General features: G+C 36.0%; 1 protein-coding gene across 1 annotated transcript; it reads right to left on the bottom strand.

Moving 5' to 3' along the window:
• Positions 1–2,250: 2,250 nt before the first annotated feature.
• Positions 2,251–5,699, bottom strand: LOC128652072 (aquaporin-5-like). Its single transcript, XM_053705023.1, has 4 exons — positions 5,337–5,699; positions 4,686–4,847; positions 3,426–3,506; positions 2,251–2,469 (listed from the first exon to the last, which is right to left on the bottom strand). The coding sequence occupies exons 1-4, from the start codon at positions 5,697–5,699 to the stop codon at positions 2,251–2,253; spliced, it is 825 nt and encodes a 274-aa protein (XP_053560998.1).
• Positions 5,700–24,089: the final 18,390 nt, after the last annotated feature.

Below are 24,089 nucleotides of genomic sequence, written 5' to 3'. Positions count from 1 at the left end.
GAAAACCTTTAATGTCCCTTCTAAGTATATGCAGTATATTCATATCTTTCTAGAATCGTTTTGATATACTATACTGTTTTTACAGAGAAGGCAATGAGATCATCATATGCTATATCTCAGCTGTTTATTAAAAAAATTGCGCTCAGGAATATATTTGTTTTAAAGCTAGCGCAACATTTTATTTTTTCAAGATTGATACATTCAAAAATATTTCAAAACTCAAGGGTTTGATATTAATCTTAATATAATTTCTTATCAGCTGCTGTAGATAGCTTATAGAAATCAGTTAGAATTATTTGAGTCACACATATACAATATTTATATATATATATATTAATATATATATATATATATATATATATATATATATATATATAATACAAAACAACCAGTGTGTATCTTAAATTCAGCCTTTTATTGTGAAATCAATTAAATTATATAGTAGTCACAATTTGAAATAAAAAAGAGGCTTTTACACATCACCTTAAATTTATATTTAAATTGTATATTATTTTTTTATTTACAGATTGGATCTTTTAAGATTACATATAAATAAACTAAAAATAACATTTGATAACATCATACATCATACTTATAAAGGAGAAATCGAGCAAGAACAGAGACATTCTTTATAGAAGTGCAAACTAAGCTTTACAAAAGCTTAAACTCATTAAGTTATTCTTCATAGTCGGAGTATAAATATGAAAAGTCCTTTCTCTTACTTCATACAATAAATTTTGTGATACATTCACTGTCTCTTCATTGGTAGTGAATGCTCTGTAGACTGAATATAGTTCTATAGGTTCTGGAAAAGCCTATACACCATTTTCAACCCAATTATTCCCTATACCTGAGCGCCATCATCTATCTGTAATTTTGCCAGTTGCAATATGAATAGGGGCCAGCCAGTGGGATTTTCAGGGGGTGCTATGTACATTTGTTACTGACTCTATTACGTCCAAGCCTCAAACGTGCCCGCTGCCCTGAATTTGCAAGATATTGCCTTTGCTTACAAGTACAGAAGCTATGCTGAGCAAGAAGAGAGGTTAAAAGAGGAATGGGGGATTTCAACCATGAAACCTTTTAACTTTGTAGCTGACTTTTTGAACCAAATGATATAACATTATACCCCCTGCTAGTTACAGCAGTTACAAATGAACCTACCATTCAGATGAAAACCGTAAATAGACCCACAACATATGCACTAAACTTATAATTGATGGAAGAAAAAAAACAACAAATTAAATGTTTAGATATGAACTAGTTCTATCCCCGTTATCCCTGTTACTATCATCTTGGAGAAATCCCCCCCCCAAAACCAAACATATTTATTATGTACTCTGTATAAATCCACTGAATTTAATGCTAAAAAATGTATTTTATTTTTCAATTCAAAAAGTAATTTTATGAGCTTTTCCAAAAGATTTTAATACTTGCATTTTTTTTTTACATTTTTTTAACTTTTTTAAAATGTTCTTTATTTAAAAATTACCTGTACATATATTCTATATTATCAAACATTCAATTTGCATAACTTCTTACATTCCTATTATATTATTACTTTATACACAAATAATATAAATAGCATTAATGTATGGGCAGCACTTCTTCTGAAATATCTTTACAGATACAGTATATACATATTTATATTTATATGAGAGAATTGTTTGCGACCCTTTTTGGAAAGACATAACAATTTTAAACATTGTTGGTACTATGGTACATATTTCACCAAAATGTAGTTCCCTATAAGGATAACAATGTGTTAAATAACAAACACAGATTTCTCAGAAATGGGTGTACGTGTTTTTTTTTTTGGTGTGGTAATATTTTTTTTGGGGGGTAGGGGGGTACCACTAGCATGGCATCAATAACCCATAAACCAATTTCTGGTTAAGAAGACAAGATACAAGTCCTAGCCCAGCCTCTTACTGACTTCACTAGGCAGCCATGGCTGCAGCACATGAAATATTAGATTAGAAGCTAATAATACATTTACTGCACATGAACAATTAGGCAGGTATCTTTGTGAGTGCAGATACCTCTTGGCAGCTGCCTTATTAAGTCAAGTACAAATTAGACCCTGGGTATTATGTAAAACAATACAGTGTGAAACCAAACAAAGTTTGATATGTTTAGTAAAGATTGTTGTTATGTTTACTTGAAGAATTGTTTCTTAAGCTGTTCCTGAAACCAGTAGATCCTCTTTGCCAACTTAAAAATGAAAGTTGAGTTTTTATAATATAATGCTCAGAATTTCTCGGTGGCCTTGGGCAGTGGGTGTGCAGAGTATAACTCCACAGACTGCCTTTTATGCTCCTGTTTGTTTTCCCATGCCTCTTCCTCTGGCTCATATGTACCTTTAAGGATGGCAATTTTGTCAGAGACGCTTCTGTTGTATGGAAAAAGCAGATAGTTGTACATGAGAGATGCCAGAACTCCTCCTACAATGGGTCCAATCCAAAATACCTAAAATAAAATTAGCAAAAAAAAAAAAGATTAATATTTTTTAAAATAAACCTTTGAAATTGGAATTATAGTTTCTTGCCAAATGTCTTTGCATTAAGATGTTTTGTTGAGAAACTTTACAAACACATAGAATCTAGTTCTACGCTTGGGTTATTTTGGTTGATATACTACTGAAACAACCAGGATGTTTATTTATTTTAGTCATTTATTAGACACATATTATGGTATAGCAAAGAAAGTAAGTCTATACTGAACCATAAAGTAGGTGAATAAGTAAGATTGTAAGTAATATCAAATCAAGCATTTTTAAAAGCAATTTCTTAGTACAAAAAAAAAAAATCAGTGGCAACTACTTCTTTACAAATTAATTTGAGTTCAAATAAAAGGAACTATATTCCTATTTGACTTTTATTCAGCTGATGTTGGACTAAAAACTGTTTTAGTACAAATTTAAATGAGGAAATAGTCTTATCTATGGAAACTGGAATTTAAAGTATGTAAAAACAAAAGGAAATTAAGGGCTCTATGTACTAAGCAGTGAAAGCTGTTCCATAGCCCTTGTAGGGCAGGTTTGCATATGTCAGACCGCTGCTTCTTACACCCTATGCCACCTCCAAAGTGGCGAGGGAAAATCATACAGAGCAAGCTCGCTCTCAGAGACTGACCATCCCTATATGGGCAGCAGATCCTGTTTGTCCATTGCCCGAATGTAGTGAAGGTGAGCGGACGAGCTGAGAAGCTTGTCCACTCGCTCCTTCATACATGAAGCCCTATGTCTTGAGTTAAATCAGGGTTTGGGTATCTCCTTGTGTATTTAATATATTTTTATGTGTGTGTGTGCATATGTATATGTATTGATTATTCTTATGCCTTAAACATGCAGTGTTTTTCAGCTTACGTATGACTATATCCTTTATCAATTAGTTTAATTATTAATGCATGACAGAAAATCTTACCCAATGATCACTAAAGTCTCCAGTTACAGCAGAGGGTCCCAAAGATCGGGCAGGATTCATGGAACACCCAGTGAAGTAGATCTGTGAATTAAATTAGACATATTGGATTGATGTTTCATTTAGATATAAAATTATGACTTGTTATTGGGCAGCTAACTAAGCTTTGCCATGTTAGTAATGGTTCAGGTATTATTGGACTAGATTCACTTTGTAGACTCTCCATGCTCTTAAATTAATATATTATGCTAGGTAACCTTTCAATAAATCTCTTTCCTACTCAATACTGAACAACATAGGGATTGGTGAGCCTAGAGAGGCTGTTTATGAATCTAGCTCTAAACCCATTTAAAGGGAAGTCCAAAAAAACCTTTCATGATTTAAATAGGGCATGTCATTTTAAACAACTTCCCAATTTACTTTTATCACCAATTTTGCTTTGTTGTCTTTGTATACTTAGTTGAAAGCTAAACCTAGGAGGTTCATATGCTAATTTCTTAGACCTTGAAGACTGCCTCTAATCTGTATGCATTTTGACCACTGGAGGGCATTAGTTCATGTGTTTCATATAGATAACATAAAGCTCATGTACATGAAGTGACCTAGGAGTGAGCACGGATTGGCTAAAATGCAAGTCTGTCAAAAGAACTGAAATAAGGGGCAGTCAGCAGAAGCTTAGATACAAGGTAATCACAGAGGTAAAACGTGTATTATTATAACTGTGTTGATTATGCAAAACTGGGGAATGGGTAATAAAGGGATTATCTTTCTTTTTAAACAACACAACATTTCTGGTGTTGACTGTCCCTTTTACTAACAGTTATGTGATCTTCTAGGTAAAGAAACACGTCTATATAATTTAATGGTTTTGAAGTGGGACTGGGAAAACCGCAAAAAAGACAGACAGACAGACAGACAGATAGATAGATGATAGACTAGATAGATAGAAAAGAAGATAACATTTTCTTAATATTTAAACAATGTTAACTATGCAGTCAAGAGTCTTTCTCAATACCTCTGGAAGATTACCAAGTGCTGTTATAACATTTTATTAGCAAAAACTATTTTTTTAACCCATATTTGTCACCAAACAATTTCCATTACGTCTGCATATAACCTGTGCTTTTTAGATGACAGGTTTGTTTGCTTTTAATAAATTCTCACAAATTAACTCATAACTGCAAGTAAAACTGTAAAGCTTTTTATGAAGATGGAATGCAAACACTGTTTATACTTGCTTTTAGAAACTAACAAAAGTCTTACCCCCAAAAGGTGTCCCAAAGTAACAGAAAGTCCAATTGATAAAGCTGGTGATCCTACATTGTCATTTCTTCTGCTATCCGTTGAAGCAAAAATACAAACAACAAGCTGGAACGTCAATATCAGTTCAACAGCGAATGCTTGTCCTGAGGTCCCATTAGACACCTAGAAATGATATTATGACAAAGATCATTCAAATAAACTATGTATGTTACCATGTTTTGCTTATATTTGAAAAGTGTCCAAAAGTCTATTGTCATACGTGGGAATTACATCATAAAACTGTTATATTAATACACCATAATTATCTTTCATTAACTCTGTATATAATGTGTTGCAATTATCTTCTAGAAAATTAGAAATAAATTAGTAATTTGACCCTGCCCTTCTATTACAATATATATGTATGTATATATGAAATAACATATACATATCATAAATATTTAAATATTTATCCACCTGCCCCCTAATCAAATATTAAACTAGTTATATTCCCATACTAAATGGTATAGAAGGTTACTGTGAAACACTATGATTGATTTGTTTTTTAAATTTCATCTATGCATTCAAATTCCTTTATGCCCTAGACTTAAAAGTTTTTTATTGTAATATAAACTATAACAAAAATGTCTTAGACCAAAATATAATACATACCGCATTTATGGCTAGATTGCCTCTGATGCTTGGTGGAACAACTCCATACAAAATACCCGCTCCTGCTATTGCCCCCACAAGTTGAGCAATAATATAAAATGTGGCACGCAAAATGGAAATATGGGACCCAACGAGGAATGATATAGTGACAGCTGGATTTATATGGGCTCCACTAACATGTCCAAAAGTTTGTACAAGGGTACCAATAGCAAGGCCAAAGGCTAACGAAATCTGAAGGACACTTGGAAGAGATGATGGCCAGTTGAGTGCTGAACCACATCCCAAAAATACAAATAATAAGGTGGCAAGAAACTCTGCAAACACTGCCCGGACAAATGCCAGGGAACAGATTTCATTCCTCATTGTGCTAAGCAGAAAAATAAGCAAGGCAAAATGTTTTGTTCTTTGCCTTGATCTCACCTCTGTTTACTTGTGAAGCATTACAGCAATATATATATATCTACAGGAAGGACAGGGAACCATTCCAGCAAGGGGTGGACCTAGGAAATCTAATAGATCCTTATACTGTATGAAATTTTCCAGCTCAAAGGAATCCAGACCTTCCCTAATAGTAAAATTGAAAGTTCACTATTAAAAGTGACACATGCAACTTCGTACAAGTACTTTGCATATTGTTGACACCCCATGTGGTAAGCATTGCAAAATTATTTGGTTAAAAGGCAACAATGTTAAAATATGAATAGTTTATTAAAATATTGTTTCATGGTGACAATTATTATTTTGTTGCCATATCTCAAATTAAACTGCTAAAATAAAGTGCATTTTTATCAGTGTTTCAACATAAACTGCAAAAGGGATACATGTGAGGATTCATTTGCACCAATTAAGTTTAAAGTCCATTATACATAAATCAAACTAGAAAGAAAAATAAATGCAAATACATGTGATATTGTGACTATTAAAGGGACAGTAAATATATTTTAAGTATGACATTTCTGTTGTCTTGCTATAGAAAAACATATCTACCAAGTCTAAACATTATTAAAACATATGAACAACTTGTTTATTAAAATGGTTATTCTACAGCCAAACTACACCCACCACTTGCCTTATCTGGAGGGGGCAATCTGGGCTTAAAGGGACAGTATACACCAAATTTCATATAACTGCATCTAATAGACACTACTATAAAGAAGAATATACACAGATTGTGATCTACAAATTCAGTATAAAATCTTTTAAAAACTTACTTAGAAGCTCCCAGTTTAGCAATATTGATAAGTTTAGACTGGGACATCCACTGAAAGGGGCTAGGAAAGCACGAAAGCAGACACTCCCCCTCCTTCCCCAAATATGAAAAGACAGATTATACAAACAGCAGCCAGCAGGAGTCTGTAAACATCAGTATACATCTAAAATTTTGGGGCTTGGTTAGGAGTCTAAAAACCAGCACAATGTTCTTAAAAAATATGCAAAACTATACATTTTTACAAAAACACTCCCAGGTGGTCTATATAAATGGATCATCTACAAAACATTTATGCAAAGAAAAATCTAGTGTACAATGTTCCTTTAAGCCTGCAGACAACAAGTCTAGTCATGGGGTCCATTTATTAATGTGCGGACGGACATGATCTGATATAGCGGATCATGTCCGCCACACACTGATAAATGCCGACAGCATACTCTATCGGCATTTATCATTGCACCAGCAATTCTTGTAAACTGCTCGTGCAATGCTGCCCCCCGCAGATTCGTGGCCAAACGGCCGCTAGCAGGGATTGTCAATCAGCCCGATCAGAGGTGGCGGGCGAGTTAAGGAGCAGCGGTCTTAGGACCGCTGCTTCTTAACTTCCGATTCAGCCGGAACTGAAGCAGAGTGAGTCAGGGGCAGCATCCGTTGCTTCTTAAATAGACCCCACAGTCACTAAGGCACCTGATGATCTAAAGTTCTGTGGGCTTGGGAGCTTCCAGTCCTATCTCTATAATGGTGTTTTTACCTAAATAACATGCGGCCAGATTATGAGTTTCGCATTATGAGCGGCTCAGTAATAGCTTGCAAGTTATTTCCACCGCTCACCTTTAATATCGCTGCTATTACAGGTTTGCAAAAAAACGGCGTTTGTAGGCAATATGGCAGCGTTGAGCTCCATACCACACACAAATACCAGCACTGCTTTCAGCTGGTTTTACGTGCTTGTGCACGATTTCCCCATAGACATCAATAAAAAAAAGCCTAACACCTGCAATAAAGGAGCGTAAAGCTCCGTAATGCAGCCCCATTGATTCCTATGGGGAAAGAAAATGTTTGTTTAAACCTAACGCCACCATATCGCACGCACAAGGAGGCTTTTCTGAAACTCGTAATGGCAGCGCTATGGAGGGTGGAATTATGCAACTTTTGTTGTGTTCGTTTCGCACCCTGTTTAAAGCAAAATTCGTAATCTAGGTAAAGGTATTTACTGTCCCTTTAAAAGGACATGAAACACAATTTTTTCTTTCTGGATTCAGATGGAACATACAATTTTTAAACAACTTTCCAATTTACTTCTTTAAAATCTGCTTTATTCCTTTAATATCCTTTGCTGAAGGAGCAGCAATGCACTACTAAGAGCTAGCTGAACACATCTAGTCATCCAATCACAAGAGATAAATGTTAGCAGGCACCAATCACCAGCTAGCTCCCACTAGTATATGGATATGTACATATTCTTTTTCAACAATGGATACCAACAAAACAAAGTACATTTTAAAATAGAAGTGAATTAAAAATTGTCTTATTGTCATGCTCTATCTGAATCATGCAAGTTTAATTTGGACTTTCCTATCCCTTTAACTACATATTCATTTGACACTGCACACAGTGTTTAAAAGGACTCAGTTTCTTTCTTCTGATTCAGTGGTGCTTGGATTGTGGGTTATTGGCTGCTGTTTATTGCCAAAACTATTCAAGCATATATATTTCTGTCATCTTTTTTCCCAATGCCCTTTTTTTCTTCAATCACTACTAAAAATAACACCAGATAATTATTTATAATATTTGTATATGGAATGTAATATATTTAAATGTGTGTGATTACAAATGTATATGGCAAACTGAATAGAGAAACTGATCTATAAAATGAAATAAAGTCTTAGCTGCAATATGACTTCAGTAATATTTATTGTACCTGTTTGAAAGCAAGGGAAATTCCATAAATAAGCTTAAAATCCCAAATAAACAACATTTATGAATATGCAGAGGTAAGTCCTATGAGAATCTAAAATGACTGAAAATTAATATTGGTTGTTATTCAGAGTCGTTGTGTGTCTGTAAATTCAAAGAATGTCTACTTCAGAATTGAGTGTTAATATAATACACATAAAAATGACTGATTAGGGATTGCTTTGGTGTAAAATGAAGAACCTTTATTCAGAGAAATTTTAGTATAACATATTTGTAAAGCTTGTACTGTTAGTTATTTTCTTAATATCTCCCATGGTACTTACTGTGTGAAACAAGTTAACACTTCTTAATAAATTATTATAATAATGAATAATGCAATTTAACAATTTGTAGTTCTCATTTTAACATTTATTTTTTTAAAGTTAAAATATAATTTTTCTTTGTGACATTCAAGACAAGCAACATTTAATAGAGCATTTGACGACAAGCTATGGATACTAAATTGTGCAGTTTTATATGAAATACATTTACATATATAAATATATATAAAATAGCAATAGGAATCTGTAGCACTATTCAGAAGGGAAGATATTATTCAAAGTGTTACCTTTGTACATAATTACATTTTTTTTTCAATCATTGTGTAGTACATCTGCACATTTAGGTCCTGATTCTAAAAACTTCATTCATGGAGAGAAATCATTAGTTATTTTACTGAGTATTATCTTGTAAGGTAAGTGTTTCTCTTTAAAGGGACAGTCTACACCAGAATTTTTATTGTTTTAAAAGATAGATAATCCCTTTATTACCCATTTCCCAGTTTTGCATAACTAACACAGTTATAATAATATACTTTTAGCCTCTGTGATTATCTTGTATCTAAGCCTCTGCAAACTGCCCCTTTTTTCAGTTCTTTTGACAGACTTACTTACAGTCTAGCCAATCAGTGCCTGCTCCCCGATAACTTCTCATGCACGAGCACAGTGTTATCTATATGAAATACGTGAACTAACACCCTCTAGTGGTGAAAACCTGTTAAAATGCAATCTGAAAGAGGTGGGCTTCAAGGTCTAAGAAATTAGCATATGAACCTCCTAGGTTAAGCTTTCAACTAAGAATACCAAGAGAACAAAGCAAAATTGGTGATAAAAGTAAATTGGAAAATTGTTTAAAATGACATGCTCTATCTGAATCATGAAAGCTTATTTTGGCCTAGACTGTCCCTTTAACATAAAGAATATAAGTGGACTCCCCTTAATGAGCTACATAGTTCTCTAAGTAAAAAACTGTCTTTAAAACAATCACTGAGTGGCAGGGGTCGAGTCCTACAAAAAAGTGTGTGAACTCACCAAGACTTCCACTCCCCCTCACAATTAATATTGTTTTATATACATACACACACACTTACACACACACTGTATTATATGTATATGACCTTTACACTTTAGTTAATGAAAGCAAATTAAATCAAATTTAAGGGTTGAATGGTTGCCTTTGGGCCTCTGTAAAAAGCCTCACCCACTTAAGGTGCAATAGTCCTATTTCTGCAGAGGGGAGCTAAATAACCCCAGAGCAAGCCACACAGAAATGTAATCACCGTGTGTTACACACAGTGCAGGGTGATCACACAGCAGGACAGCAGACAGACTTGCATCTAGTGTATTGTAGAAAGTGTTACTGACCATTACTAGAGGATCTCACTATTCCTCTAACCAAACTGTGCTCCATCTCCCCCCACCAGCAGCAGCAGTGATTGCTGAAGTGTTTCAGGTATCTGTCCAGGGGGAGCAAAGTTCCCCCTGCAAAAACAGTGCAGGAACTCCATTCCCATGCGTTCCTGCTCTACTTGACCCCTGCTGAGTGGCCTCATAATACTGGCCAGACCAGAGAGCTTTATAGAATAAGACCCTAAGTCACTTCACATTACTTTTTTTTAACATAGAAGATTTCAGCTACCATCATTTACACTTGTGGTTCTGGGTAAGATAGGCAAATGAGATTTTGTAATGTTTCACCTTTTTTATTCTAATATTTGTTTTATGCCTAGACTCCCTTGTGTCAGTGTAGGGATATGCAAGACACCTTTATAGTATTAGTTCTGATAGAAGTAACTTTTTAATTATGTATTTGAATTAATAATGTATTATTCTGTGAACCAGAGGCTCAATCTATTAACCATTTTTGTTAAAGCCAAACACAAAAGTTGATATTCTAGAGTTTAAACAATAATAATATATAAAATACCCCTACTATTTATTGAGTTTGGCTGTTTCAGCCACACCCATTGCTAACAGGTGCATACAATCCATCAGATTGCCATGTAATCTCCATAGACAATCATTGGTAGTATGCTAGGTTGTACTGAAGGGCTCAGTGACTTTAAATGTGGCATTGTCATAGGATTTCTGTTGGAGGATTCAGGACTTTTTAACTGGCTGCTAGAGAGGACTTTCATTTAAGAGTAATGATAGAATAAATTCTGTGAGTTGTCTTGCCTGATGTTCCCACTTTTTACTTTACTCCTTAAGAAACATTGGAACTGTTCACTTGGGTTAAATATAATGAATTAAATAATAAATTATTAATTTACTTAAGAAAAAATAGACTACTGCAATTCCTTATGTTTCTATACAGGAAAACCTAACACCCATACTTGCGTGCAAAATCCCCTATATAAAGCACATTAAATTGTGAAATATTTACAGTACATATACAATTAAAACCATTGTTGAATATTAATATTGTTTAAATATGCTTTTTTATGTTTTCAGATATTTGATTGGAAAGTGCTTCAATGTACACACACATAGAGGTATATATATATATATATATATATATATATATATATATACGTATATACATGTGTACATATGTATTTATGTGTTTATATATATATGTGTATATATGTATGTAAATACATATATATATATATATATACACATATAAATACATAAATGCATCTACACACACACACACACACACACACATATATATATATATATATATATACATAAAAAGATTTTTGTATGTATGCATATATATGGTAAAGCCATTTGCAGCCCTTTTATACCTTATACCATATATCTAAAAAAAATATATAATTTTTTTTAAAATAATTTTTATCAGTGTTTATTTGAGTGTAACTGTACTTTTACATGTATTTATGTTGTGTTTAATTCTAAAAAAAAAATCTTCCCCTACCCTTTACATGAGCTCTGAAGTCTCGCTTAACCGACGAGCATAAGTTGTGTTTCCACTGTCTCATTTACTTTCAACTTGTAATACACACACTATTTATGTTGTGCTCAAAAGTCCAAAAAAGGACAGACACAACCATTTCAATATAAAGTTCAAAAAAGAAAAATGTTTTTGCATGATCTCTCTCCAAACCAGTGAGGTTTATTTTTTAATTGAGTCGCTCATAATCTTCCACAGTTCTAAGTCTTTGTATGTATTATGTATGAATTGTATTAAGTTAATACTGAACTTATTTAATTAAATATCATTGGTATCATTAAATGACAGGCTTTTTTTATTGAGGTAATTATAGATCTATATGAACACATAGAGCTTGATTTATCAAGCCTTCTCATGTCGGTATTTATGAAGCGGTGGTCATCAGACCTCAGCTTCCTATTCTCTTCTCCATCTCTTAGGTGGAGAATTTCAATCTCCACAGTCTCGTCCGAATAGGGAGATTGACCGCATGATTGGTTGTGCACAAAATAGCACTCTTGTGCAATGCTGAATTCCCCCAATTGAAATCTGTCTGCTAGAGGCAATCTGCGGCGGACAGGGGCGCATATATTATGTATGACCCTCTCCGCCGCAGCTTGTTAAATTAAGCCCATAGAGCTCATTAAAAAAAAAAAAGATTGAGAGTCAACATAATGATTACGAACTGTATAAACAAATCAATATGCATTTTTTTAATTTGTAACACACTCATTGATTTAGTCAGGTTTGCATCTTTGTGGTGCTTGTTATGTTTTAACTAAATACTACTCTGTGCCTTTCACTTCATTTATGCAATATCAGCATTTGCAATCCAGAAACATATTTCCTTCTTTCTTTTGTATATTTTAACAAGAGATTTTTATTTTGCCCCTCTTTTTCCTTTAGCTGCGAACTCAGTTGAATTACAATGCCTGTGTCTAAACACTGATAAGGGGGGTGGAGTTAGCTTCTCCAGGAAGCTCAGCTATGTAATTCAATTTGATTATTATTGAAGAAAATTATTTTAAAATACTTGCCAGCAATTTTTTGACAATTATTTTGTGCAAACTATTTTTAATTAATTAGCCCTTTTAGAATATGCACAGATCTCAACCTGTTTTATGTCCCTTTAACTAAAATGTACTGTATGAAAAAGTCAAGCAATGCCTAAAGGACTGTAAAATTTTTATTCAACTTAAAGGAACATTTTAGTGTAAAAATACAATGCTCTATTTAGTTAGAGCATTTTTTTTTTTAAATTAACATAGTTTGCTACCAATTTAACTCCTTTTAAGGGTTAAACATACGGTCAAAACTGGACACCTAGAGCAACCCTATTCTGCTCCAGTTCAGGATATGACCAGTTATTGGAGCATACAAATGTATATCTACTTCTCATTTGCTCCCCAGCTTTATCCTTCATCTGAAGAGGCACAGAAACACATATTCAAATATGTATTTATGTATGTATTAGTCAATGGGAGGAAATGCCCCTTTAATTTATCACATTTTACTAAATTTAGGAATAGAATTATGTAGTTAAGAGCCTGATTGGATATTCTGCATAGCTAAGTTTGCAACACAAATAGAACAATGAGTTAGTGTTGATAATTAGCATTGCGTGACAAGTAGGTGCCACTAGACAGCTACCGTCTTTTGCAAATTGCAAGCCTGGCACTGACAGTGCAAGTGGTTAATAGATTAAATCTTTAGAGAATATTTCTCTGCTTGTTATAATATCCTTTATTCTGGGATGTTTTGTTAAAAAAAGATGCTAACTATTGTAATCTTAATTTAAATCTTCTAATAAAATTTCCCTCAGTTTACAGATATTAAACATCTGTAGGTTCTTAAAGTTGATAAATATCAAGTCCCTGCTCTGTCTCTTTGTAAAATATTTATGCTTTCATGCAGAAAATAGGATTATCACAAGGAAAACAACTCATGGAGAATTATAAATATCATTATAAAGATAAAAAGACATCTTAAAGAGAAACTACTTCTTATATTCAAACAAAAATATTGACATGTTTTTAAGTAACATTAATTGTTATGTGCAGAGAGAGTTAAAAGAAACAGGATACAGTCTCTATTAAACAACAATGTTAAACATAAAACCTATGACATTTTGTGATTCATTAGGAACAAGTATTATTATTATTTTTTTACTGTATGTAAGAAATAATAAGCCAATGCCTCTTACAAAATTAACAGCTTACATGCCAGAGTAAGTGACATGTTTTAGACCTTAGATGTTTTAGGCAGTCTAGGGGTTAATATTTTGACGCATGTTTCTTTCTCATCCTGACAATATGTTTGTATCTATTTTGAATATTAGTACGCACATTTTGTAACAGCCAATATAATAGTAGGGTTTGAGGCAAACATATAGCATAGTTGTGCAGATCAGTCAAGGACAGGGAGTACTTATGGCAAATGTTATGTCTATGGATAAACCTCTCCCAGCATCTGGTTAAATCTAAGAAACAGGAATAACCACCCAACTAATATTTATATGAATGTGGCATATCATGCAGAGAGTAACATTCTTCCTAATCATTTCTGCAAGACATAAAAAACCAAAATCATCTTGCAAATAATAGCTTGTCAAGTCATATAAAAAAACATAGATTCAAATTCACATAGCACAATTGTGATTGCAATACCTGAATTCACCAAAAATAAATATTATGTGCTAGATTACAAGCAGCAAGCTAAATTATTTTTTTGCTCGTGCGCAAGACCAGCTAAAAAGTAAACTTTTAATGTGGGCTGGTATTACATGGCATAGCGACCACATTAATGCATTCCCCATAGACTTCAATGGAGTCTAACTTGACACCACATTAGATCTAGAGCGCTAAACCAGAAGGTAGTCATGAATATTTTACATTCCAATGTTCTTCACATAGAAGAAAATGTTCTTTTTACATAAATGTTTCTATACATAACTAATTTTTTGTTAATATATATATATATATATATATATATATATATATATATACATATTTATAAAGATGAATATATACAGGTATAGATATATGCAGATATATATAGATATATCTATTTAAAAATACAAAAATACAAAGAACATATTCTTCTAAGTGGAGAACATTGGAATTAAAAAAATAGATAACGCCTTTACTAGCCAATATTACACAACCAACATTGTTATATTAATTTACTTTATATATATATATATATATATATACATACACATATCAAAAACTGTATATATGGTTTAACACTTTATTTTAATGTAGTTATGTTGTGTTTGACGCATATTTTTTTAACACTTACCCTTTATGCAAGGTCTTCACTAACGCAAACCCGACGTGCTAATTTAGTTTGAGCTTGAGCGAACACGTTTACTTTCAACTTGTAATAAGCGTGCAAGTTAGCACAGTTGCAATATTGCTTATTGCGACTCACGCTAAAAGTTGCGCTTCACTAGCCTTATACGGTTTATTCACTTCTGTCACTTATGCCAGAGCTTTATCTCCCTTAAGAGAAATCATACCAATCTAATGGTGTGTTGAGACTTTTTCTTGTTTCAAATTGGTGGGATGTTACTCACATAGGAAACAAAGCCTAACACAGTCGTACAAATATTGCTCAGTAATTTTTGATTACATCAATAAAACTGACCACAGGACCTTGGTGTCATTAACAATAACTTCTTTAGATGCATCCAGTAATCTGTGTTTACTTTACCTAGTATTGCTTAAGCAAATTCTTATGTTAGAAAGAATGCCTGTATCAGATATCAACTCTGGTTAGCTAAGGACGCTGCACTGTTATTCACAAATAAGGCATTTGGCTATAAAACATATTTTATATTGGAAGACTTTAATAATAATTGCAGTGGCGTCACTGGTTTTGGTGTCACCCGGTGCGGTAAGTTATGGTGCCACCCCCCCACCCCCAGAAAGCAGACACACACAAACACAAAAACACAGGCACACACACATACAAACACTATGACACACACACACACTGAGACACACTTAAAAACACACTCAGATGCACACACAAACACTCAGAAACACACTTAGACACACACACAAAAACACACACACAAAACACTCAGATACACACAAACACACTCTGACACACACACACAGAAACACTCAGACACACACACAACTACTTAGACACACACTGACAAAAACACTTAGACACACACAAAAACACTTAGACACACACACACACAAAAACACTCAGGCACACACACAAAAATACTCAGGCACACACACAAAAACTCAGACACACACACATACAAAATATGTAAACTGCACTGCATTAATCTGCTGAGCATTAAACTGGCTCAGCAGAGCATCAAATAAAAGATACACAGTGCACTCTAAAAATAAATCACTAAAGAAAAGGTTTAGGCACACAAACTATGAACATTCTGCTCTATGACTCTGTTCCATGTCTGTCATTGCACAGCCCTGGGCCGCGTGCCTACCGCTTCTTATGGCCAATCACCTCTGCACTCTTCCCACCCCCAGACCCCCGCCCGCTCTCCCCTCCTACCTCTTCAGTGTGCACTTAGTGTACCATAACCATACCAGTCTCGTGGGCATCATATGTGGCTCCTTCAGTATCAGACAGTCATGCAGTCAGGTGCCAGGCATTCCCCTCACAGTTTCCCAGTTCCCGTTTAGAGAGACAGCACAACAGTAAGTGACTCCACTGCTCCACACGTCACTGAGCACAGATAGGCAGGCAGGTTTAGGCTAGCAGCGCAACTTCACAAGCCCCACGGCACGCCCACAACATTCATAGTAAAAATTGGGCAGGGGAGGAGCATAAGTACAAACCAGCAAAAGCAGCTGGGAAAACTATTTGTGGAAATTGCAGCACTGGCTCAAGGGGCAAATAAATTAAATGTGTCTACAACGTCCCACTAATGTTCACAAATGCTGGCCCCACTAATAAAAAAAAATATATGCATTTCTACATTGTATTTCTTTGAATTTCTATAAAATTAAAAAAATATATTTATATATATTTTTTCTGGTGGTGTCACCCCCTGGAGGGTGTCACCCGGGTGCGGCCCGCACCCCCCTAGTGACACCACTCAATAATTGAGTGCAAATAAATATGTTACCCATAGCAAAGCATGTTAGGGCTTGGAATCATAAGGTGTCTGATGTATCAGCATTAGGTTTTGAAACTATATTATATAATACTTTACTATAAAAACTGTGCATGGTATGAAAGTCTCAGTACAAGTAGATTCTCATACAGTTAACATGTTACTTGGCTAGTCAAAAATATTTATTCCCTTTGGATACTAGAGAAGGCAACAATTTACTGTCAACTCTAGTATCTAAGTTTAACCCTAAAGGGACATCAAATATTCACAAACACGCACACACACATAGCCAGATTATAAATGGTGCGCTATTTAGTGCTTTTGCTCACACGCTAACTGCACTAGAAGTAAACTTTTTGCACGAGACGGGTTGCGCTCATATGATGAGTGGAAAGTAAAAAGGTTATTGCTTGTGCCTGACGAGGGCAAAAAGCCGAACTTACAATAAAAAACCTAATACCCAACTCACATGCATACCCGATCGCATATTCACATGTGCTCTAACCCAACATGAAAATATGAATATTTCACATTACAATTCCATGATTATATATAGGTATAGATATATACAGATATGTATAGGAATATCTATTTAGAAATACAAATAACATATTCTGCTATGTGAAGAACATTGTAATGTGAAATATTTACAGTAAATACACAGTATAACACTTTATTAAATATGATAATTGCATAAATATGTATTTTCATGTTTTGATCTATTTAACTGCAAAGGGCTCCAATGCACACACACATATATATATATATATATATATATATATATATATATATATAAAGTCCCAGAGCTCCGCACTCACTGTAATAAATAAGCAGTATATGCCCGGGGTGCATCCAAAATGAATATGTATATAAGAAAAGGAGACGCACTCGCCGGGTCTTAATAAATGATGTATTTAATCCACCAGTGACGTTTCGGGGTAGTAAGCCCCGTCCTCAGACCAATAAAATATATACAAACAATGCTGACTTATATTACCTTACCCTCCACCAAGATTCTATGCCGGAAGTGTCCACAGCGTTCCCCCTGCGCCACTGCGCAGAACCGGGGGTAGTCATGGCAACCGGAATCAACAATACTCACAATCAGACATCAGACACCGGGTCCTACGGTCACGCCCATCTGCACTGTAAGTGCTAAAGGAAGCCGTAAGAGCCGGATAGCATTATACAGGGTTAGTTACAATTCTGTTGGAAAGAAATGACAACAATACATTATTCGAAACATTTGGCAATAGTATCCTAAGATCAAAATATTCAATATCTCAGACAATTTGTAATCTGACAAAAGGTTATATATCTAATATAACAAAGGGATATGTGTAATCTAGAGATAAATCTATAGATAAGCCATCAAATAATCATCAACGATTTTTTAAACAAATGCGGAACATGACACAGACATGGATTATGATGCCGACTAAGACATACAGGGGGCTACGGTGTTTAATTTCACACAGGAGGATGCTGACCGCATCAGATTCGATGCCTTACCAGTCAGAGATACTAAAGAACCACCGGAACACCTATATGCAAAATGGCTTAAATTAAAAAAGAGAAGCACTGATTTGGCATTGCATGGCAGCTTTCTTTCTGAGTATCACAGAAAGATGTACATTCCTAGAGGATTCAGAATGAAAAGTGTGCCAACAATAGGTCGCAACAGCACTGCCTTCTGTATCAAATGGTGCAGCATTTTAAACAAGTGTTCATTAGATCTCATGCTCCTGGTAATTGAAGAGGTGAGGACCCTCATGCAGGCAGCTAAAATAGAGATTGACAAATTTGAAGAACAATATAAACCAACTTTGGAAGCAGACAGTGAACATAATTGGCTGGCCAAACTTGAACAACAAGTTGCCCAATACCAACTGGAACTAACAACATTCAAAAACAGAAAATGGGATCTTGTGATGGCAGACTACAAGGATAAACGTGTGTACCGATGGCTTTTGAGCCCAGAAGAGAGGAGAATTATAACTACCTCTTACACACGTAAGCCAAGATATCACAAACCAAGGAATCTCACTACAGTAGATTCTTCTGGGAACAGCTCAGAATCTGATGGGGCCCCCAGTATACATGTGGAACCAGGAATTGGCCCCCAGGGTGTAACTACCCGGTCAAAAAACTTCAGGGGCACAGGCCACACAATCGGAGGGGGGGGGCACAACAGGAAGAGGAAGACCACCCAGACCACAGAGATTCTGACAGAAGATATTGTGATTAATCTCAGCTCATACTCCTTGTCTCCCACTGAAGTGAGGGTACTTAACAAAGGTTTTTCCTTCATACCCACCGAATATGATGACCCTTTCACATCTTTCCTGGATAAACATAAGTTTGAAAGAATGTTGCGTTTACGAGAACACTTTGGGAAAAGCCAAGCAGAGATACCAAGATTTCGAGCAAAAGGGAAGTATGACCCCAGCAGTTCAAATGCCAGTATTAAGACCTACAGCAGGCTACTGGAGGATGGAGCCAAAAAAGAGCTACAAGGAAATTTTGGGAAACATCACAATAATCTCTCACGACAGGAGAGGGATGCTTTGAAAAGTTTAAAAGAAAATACCGAATAGGTATTCCGTGAAGCAGACAAAGGTGGAGCGGTGGTAATCTTGGATTACTCATATTACCGCAGTGAAGCAATAACACAGTTGAATGATGGCAACACCTATAAACAACTCTCAGGAGATCCAGGGTGGTCTTTTAAAAAACAGATTGATGCTTCTCTACAAAATGCACTAAGTAACAATCTAATAGATGAACAGCTCTATAGATATTTAACAGTACAGTTCCCAAGGGTTCCTGTATTCTACACATTACCGAAAGTGCACAAGCACCTTACCCAACCTCCTGGGAGACCAATAGTCTCGGCTATTGGTTCTCTGCTCCAACCCATTGCCACATATCTGGACTCCCTTTTCCAGCCAATGGTCTGTAATATGCCTTCTTTTTTGTTGGACTCCATGGCCCTCATCCAAGAGCTTAAACAATATGATAATCTAAAAGGGACGGAATTACTGGTTACTCTAGATGTGGTTAGTCTCTATACCATTATACCACACAGCCAAGGTATGGAGGCAATCCGCAATCACCTGAGAAGATATCCTTTTGTAGGACCAAATACCGAGTGGATCATGGAGATGCTAAACTACTGCCTCACTATGAACTATTTCCGATTTGAGACCCGGTTTTATTTACAACTTTTAGGCACAGCGATGGGGTCGAGCGTGGCCCCATCATTTGCCAATTTATACATGGCAGAGTTTGAACAATACAATACTGATCTATTCTCTCATCCCAACATAAGGATATTTCGTCGCTACATTGACGACTTGTTTCTAATCTGGGACGGATCAGCACAGGACCTCCTGCTATGATTCAATCAGCTGAACGAATTACGTCCTAATCTACAATTTAAGATGGAGTATAGTGATACATCTGTAGATTTTCTAGATTTGCGGATATATAAGGACCAAAACCGTCTCTCTACCACACTCTTCCGTAAGGCCACGGACAGAAATTCCCTGCTTCAGGCTACTAGTTGCCACCCTCCTGCTCTGAAGCAGGCATTGCCAATCTAACAATTCAAAAGAGTTGTCAGAAATAATAGTGACCCTGTACAAACAAAACAACAATTGCTAGAAATGAAGTCCAGATTTCTCCAACGAGGATATAATGAGCAACTTCTAAACAAACATCTGGAACAATTCTGGGATCTGCCACAAGAAGAAGCCCTACGCGCAACGACCAAGACAGCGGACAACGACAGGATGACATATGTGACAACATATACTGTGGACAAACAGAATTTACCAGCAGTATTAAGAAAAGACTGGGAAATTGTGCAGTCTGACCAGACTTTACCTTTTGTTAATATGGGACCACCTAGAGTCTGCTTTAAAAGATCTAGATCCATTCGGGACATTCTTGTCAAGGTGGACCCGATTGACTGCTACACGAAAACAACATGGCTAAAACGTTCAAAACCAGGCTGCTTTAAATGTCTTGGATGCACTACATGTAGTGGGCTTAGCGCTACCAAGTTTTTTGTACATCCACACACTAACAAAAAATTCTACATTAGACACTGTGTCACTTGTACCACTGAATATGTAGTCTATTTGATTCATTGTCCCTGTGGGTTATACTACGTGGGCAAAACAATTGATGACCTACGGACCCGCATGGCCAACCATCGCACTGCAATCAGAGCAGCCATTGATAAAAAACAATCTGACCAACCTGTGGCCAGACATTTTGCGCAGGCTGGCCATGCGGTGTCCAACTTACGTTATGTCATCATTGATCATGTTCCCAGGCCCAATAGAGGGGGAGACAGAGCCAAACTACTTCTGCAAAAAGAATCCAGATGGATTTATACATTGAATACTATAACGCCAAATGGGCTAAATGTAAATTTAGATTGGCACTGTTTCCTATAAACAAAAATCTGTTCACAAAAATTGTTTAAAAAATCGTTGATGATTATTTGATGGCTTATCTATAGATTTATCTCTAGATTACACATATCCCTTTGTTATATTAGATATATAACCTTTAGTCAGATTACAAATTGTCTGAGATATTGAATATTTTGATCTTAGGATACTATTGCCAAATGTTTCGAATAATGTATTGTTGTCATTTCTTTCCAACAGAATTGTAACTAACCCTGTATAATGCTATCCGGCTCTTACGGCTTCCTTTGGCACTTACAGTGCAGATGGGCGTGACCGTAGGACCCGGTGTCTGATGTCTGATTGTGAGTATTGTTGATTCCGGTTGCCATGACTACCCCCGGTTCTGCGCAGTGGCGCAGGGGGAACGCTGTGGACACTTCCGGCATAGAATCTTGGTGGAGGGTAAGGTAATATAAGTCAGCATTGTTTGTATATATTTTATTGGTTTGAGGACGGGGCTTACTACCCCGAAACGTCACTGGTGGATTAAATACATCATTTATTAAGACCCGGCGAGTGCGTCTCCTTTTCTTATATATATATATATATATATATATATATATATATATATATATATATATATATATATCATACTGTATATGTGTATATATGTCTGTTAATACAAGTATACACATATAAATACATGTGTATACATGTATATGCATGTATATCTATGTTAAAGGTTCAAAGATATGAGATCTCAAGTGTTAGAAAAAAAAGGCAGGTAAAGCCAGGTAAAAACATTTGAGATCTCATATCTTTGAACCTTTTATAACTTTTTTGTGCAATAATGTTTGGTAATTTTATCAGATGGTTTTATGAGTGTAACTGATCTTTTTAATGTATTTTTGATATTTTTTGTGACACTTTTTTGTTTCGCAAAACAGTTAACCAGGGCTCTGAGGGTAATTATTCTAGCGTAAATAACGATTGCGCTCACGTATTTGCATTTACTTTCAACTTGTAATATGAACAACATTTTACTTTCGTGCAAACGAACGTGAAAACCTGATATTGCTTGCGTGCAAACAATAGTGCTACACTTGTAATATGGCCCATAGTCATTCAAAGCTGCACTACAAAAGTTTTCCATGCAAAATAAATGTTTTAAAATACCAAAATGTGCTCAGTTTTGCAGACCTCATACCTTTTAGAAAGCATTGAGTACTTTTTATTTTATCTCTACGTTTTACATTTAGACACAGTTATAAATAGTGATGTCCCGAACCTAAAATTTTGCGTTCGCGAACAGCGAACACAAACTTCCACAAAAGTTTGCGAACCAGGCGAACCGCCATTGACTTCAATAGGCAGGCGAATTTTAAAAAAGGGGACTAACACCTGGACTGTGGCATGCCGGAAGGGGGATCCATGGCAAAACTCCCATGGAAAATTACATAGTTGATGCAGAGTCTGTTTTTAATCCATAAAGGGCATAAATCACCTAAAATTCCTAAATTGTTTGGAATAACGTGCTTTAAAACATCAGGTATGATGTTGTATCGTTCAGGTTGTGTAAGGGTTACACCCGCTTCACAGTGACAGACCAAACTCCCCGTTTAACGCACCAGCAAACAACCGCAAACAGTCCATTTGCACAACCGCAAACTCCCCATTTGCACAAGGTTGGATACCAAGCTAGCCATGTCCCGTTCCTTGTCCTCACTGATGTCACTGCGCGTGCAATCACTTCCTGGGGTAACAGAAAATGCTCCACCCAAAAGATGCTCCTATTATATTACTGCACTGAGGATGCTGCCTATATCTGTGTGTCCTGCTCCCTGGCCGGAGAGCACAGGGGACACCAGGTCAAGCTGCTGAATGAGGCTTCTGAGAAGAAGAACAAGAAACTGAGAAATGTTCTACAGAAACTGACCACAAAGAGAGAGGAGACTGAGAAAAGAGTCCAGAGTCTGCAGAAGCACAGGAGAGGGGTGCAAGAGAAAGCAGCTGGTGTAACAGAGAGACTCACTGCCCTGATTAGGGACATCAGGAAACAGCTGGAAGACCTAGAGAAGCGAGTCCTGAGTGAGATCACCCAGCAGCAGGAGCAGGTTTTACTCACAATCTCTGATCTGATCCAGCAGCTGGGAAAAAGAGAACGACGAGCTAACCAGGAAGATTTGTCACATTGAGGAGCTGTGCAACATGCGTGCAATCTACTGTGCCACCAGATAGGAGTGGTGTGTTAACTAGTACTATTCTTATCAGTTTAATCCCTGTTATGTCCCCTATCAGGGGACGTGTATATGGCATGGATTTTAGGAACCGGGAGATGGAAAAAGATGCTTGGACACCCAGTACAGGTCGTTCTCCTTCAGCCTTTTTATACGAGGGTCCCCGACCCTCAACAGGCAAGACAGTTTGAAAGACCCCATATGCCATGACTTCCTTTTGCACAATCGAGTACAGGTATGGCATCGATTTTAGGAACCCGGAGATAATTTTTAGGAACCGGGAGATGGAAAAAGATGCTTGGACACCCAGTACAGGTCATTCTGTTTCAGCCTTTTTATACGAGGGTCCCCGACCCTCAACAGGCACGAGAGCATGAAAGACCCCATATGCCATGATTTCCTTTAGCACAATCGAGTACAAGTATGGCATCATTTTTAGGAACCCAGAGATAATTTTTAGGAACCGGGAGATGGAAAAAGATGCTTGGACACCCAGTACAGGTTGTTCTCCTTCAGCCTTTTTATACAAGGGTCCCCGACCCTCAACAGGCACGACAGCATGAAAGACCCCATATGCCATGACTTCCTTTTGCACAATCGAGTAGAGGTATGGCATCATTTTTAGGAACCCGGAGATAATTTTTA

Source organism: Bombina bombina, chromosome 3, assembly GCF_027579735.1.
Source record: "Bombina bombina isolate aBomBom1 chromosome 3, aBomBom1.pri, whole genome shotgun sequence".
In the NCBI taxonomy this organism is placed as follows: domain Eukaryota; kingdom Metazoa; phylum Chordata; class Amphibia; order Anura; family Bombinatoridae; genus Bombina; species Bombina bombina.
Note: the sequence above shows the minus strand (reverse complement) of the source record. Positions and strands in the feature narration are given on the sequence as shown.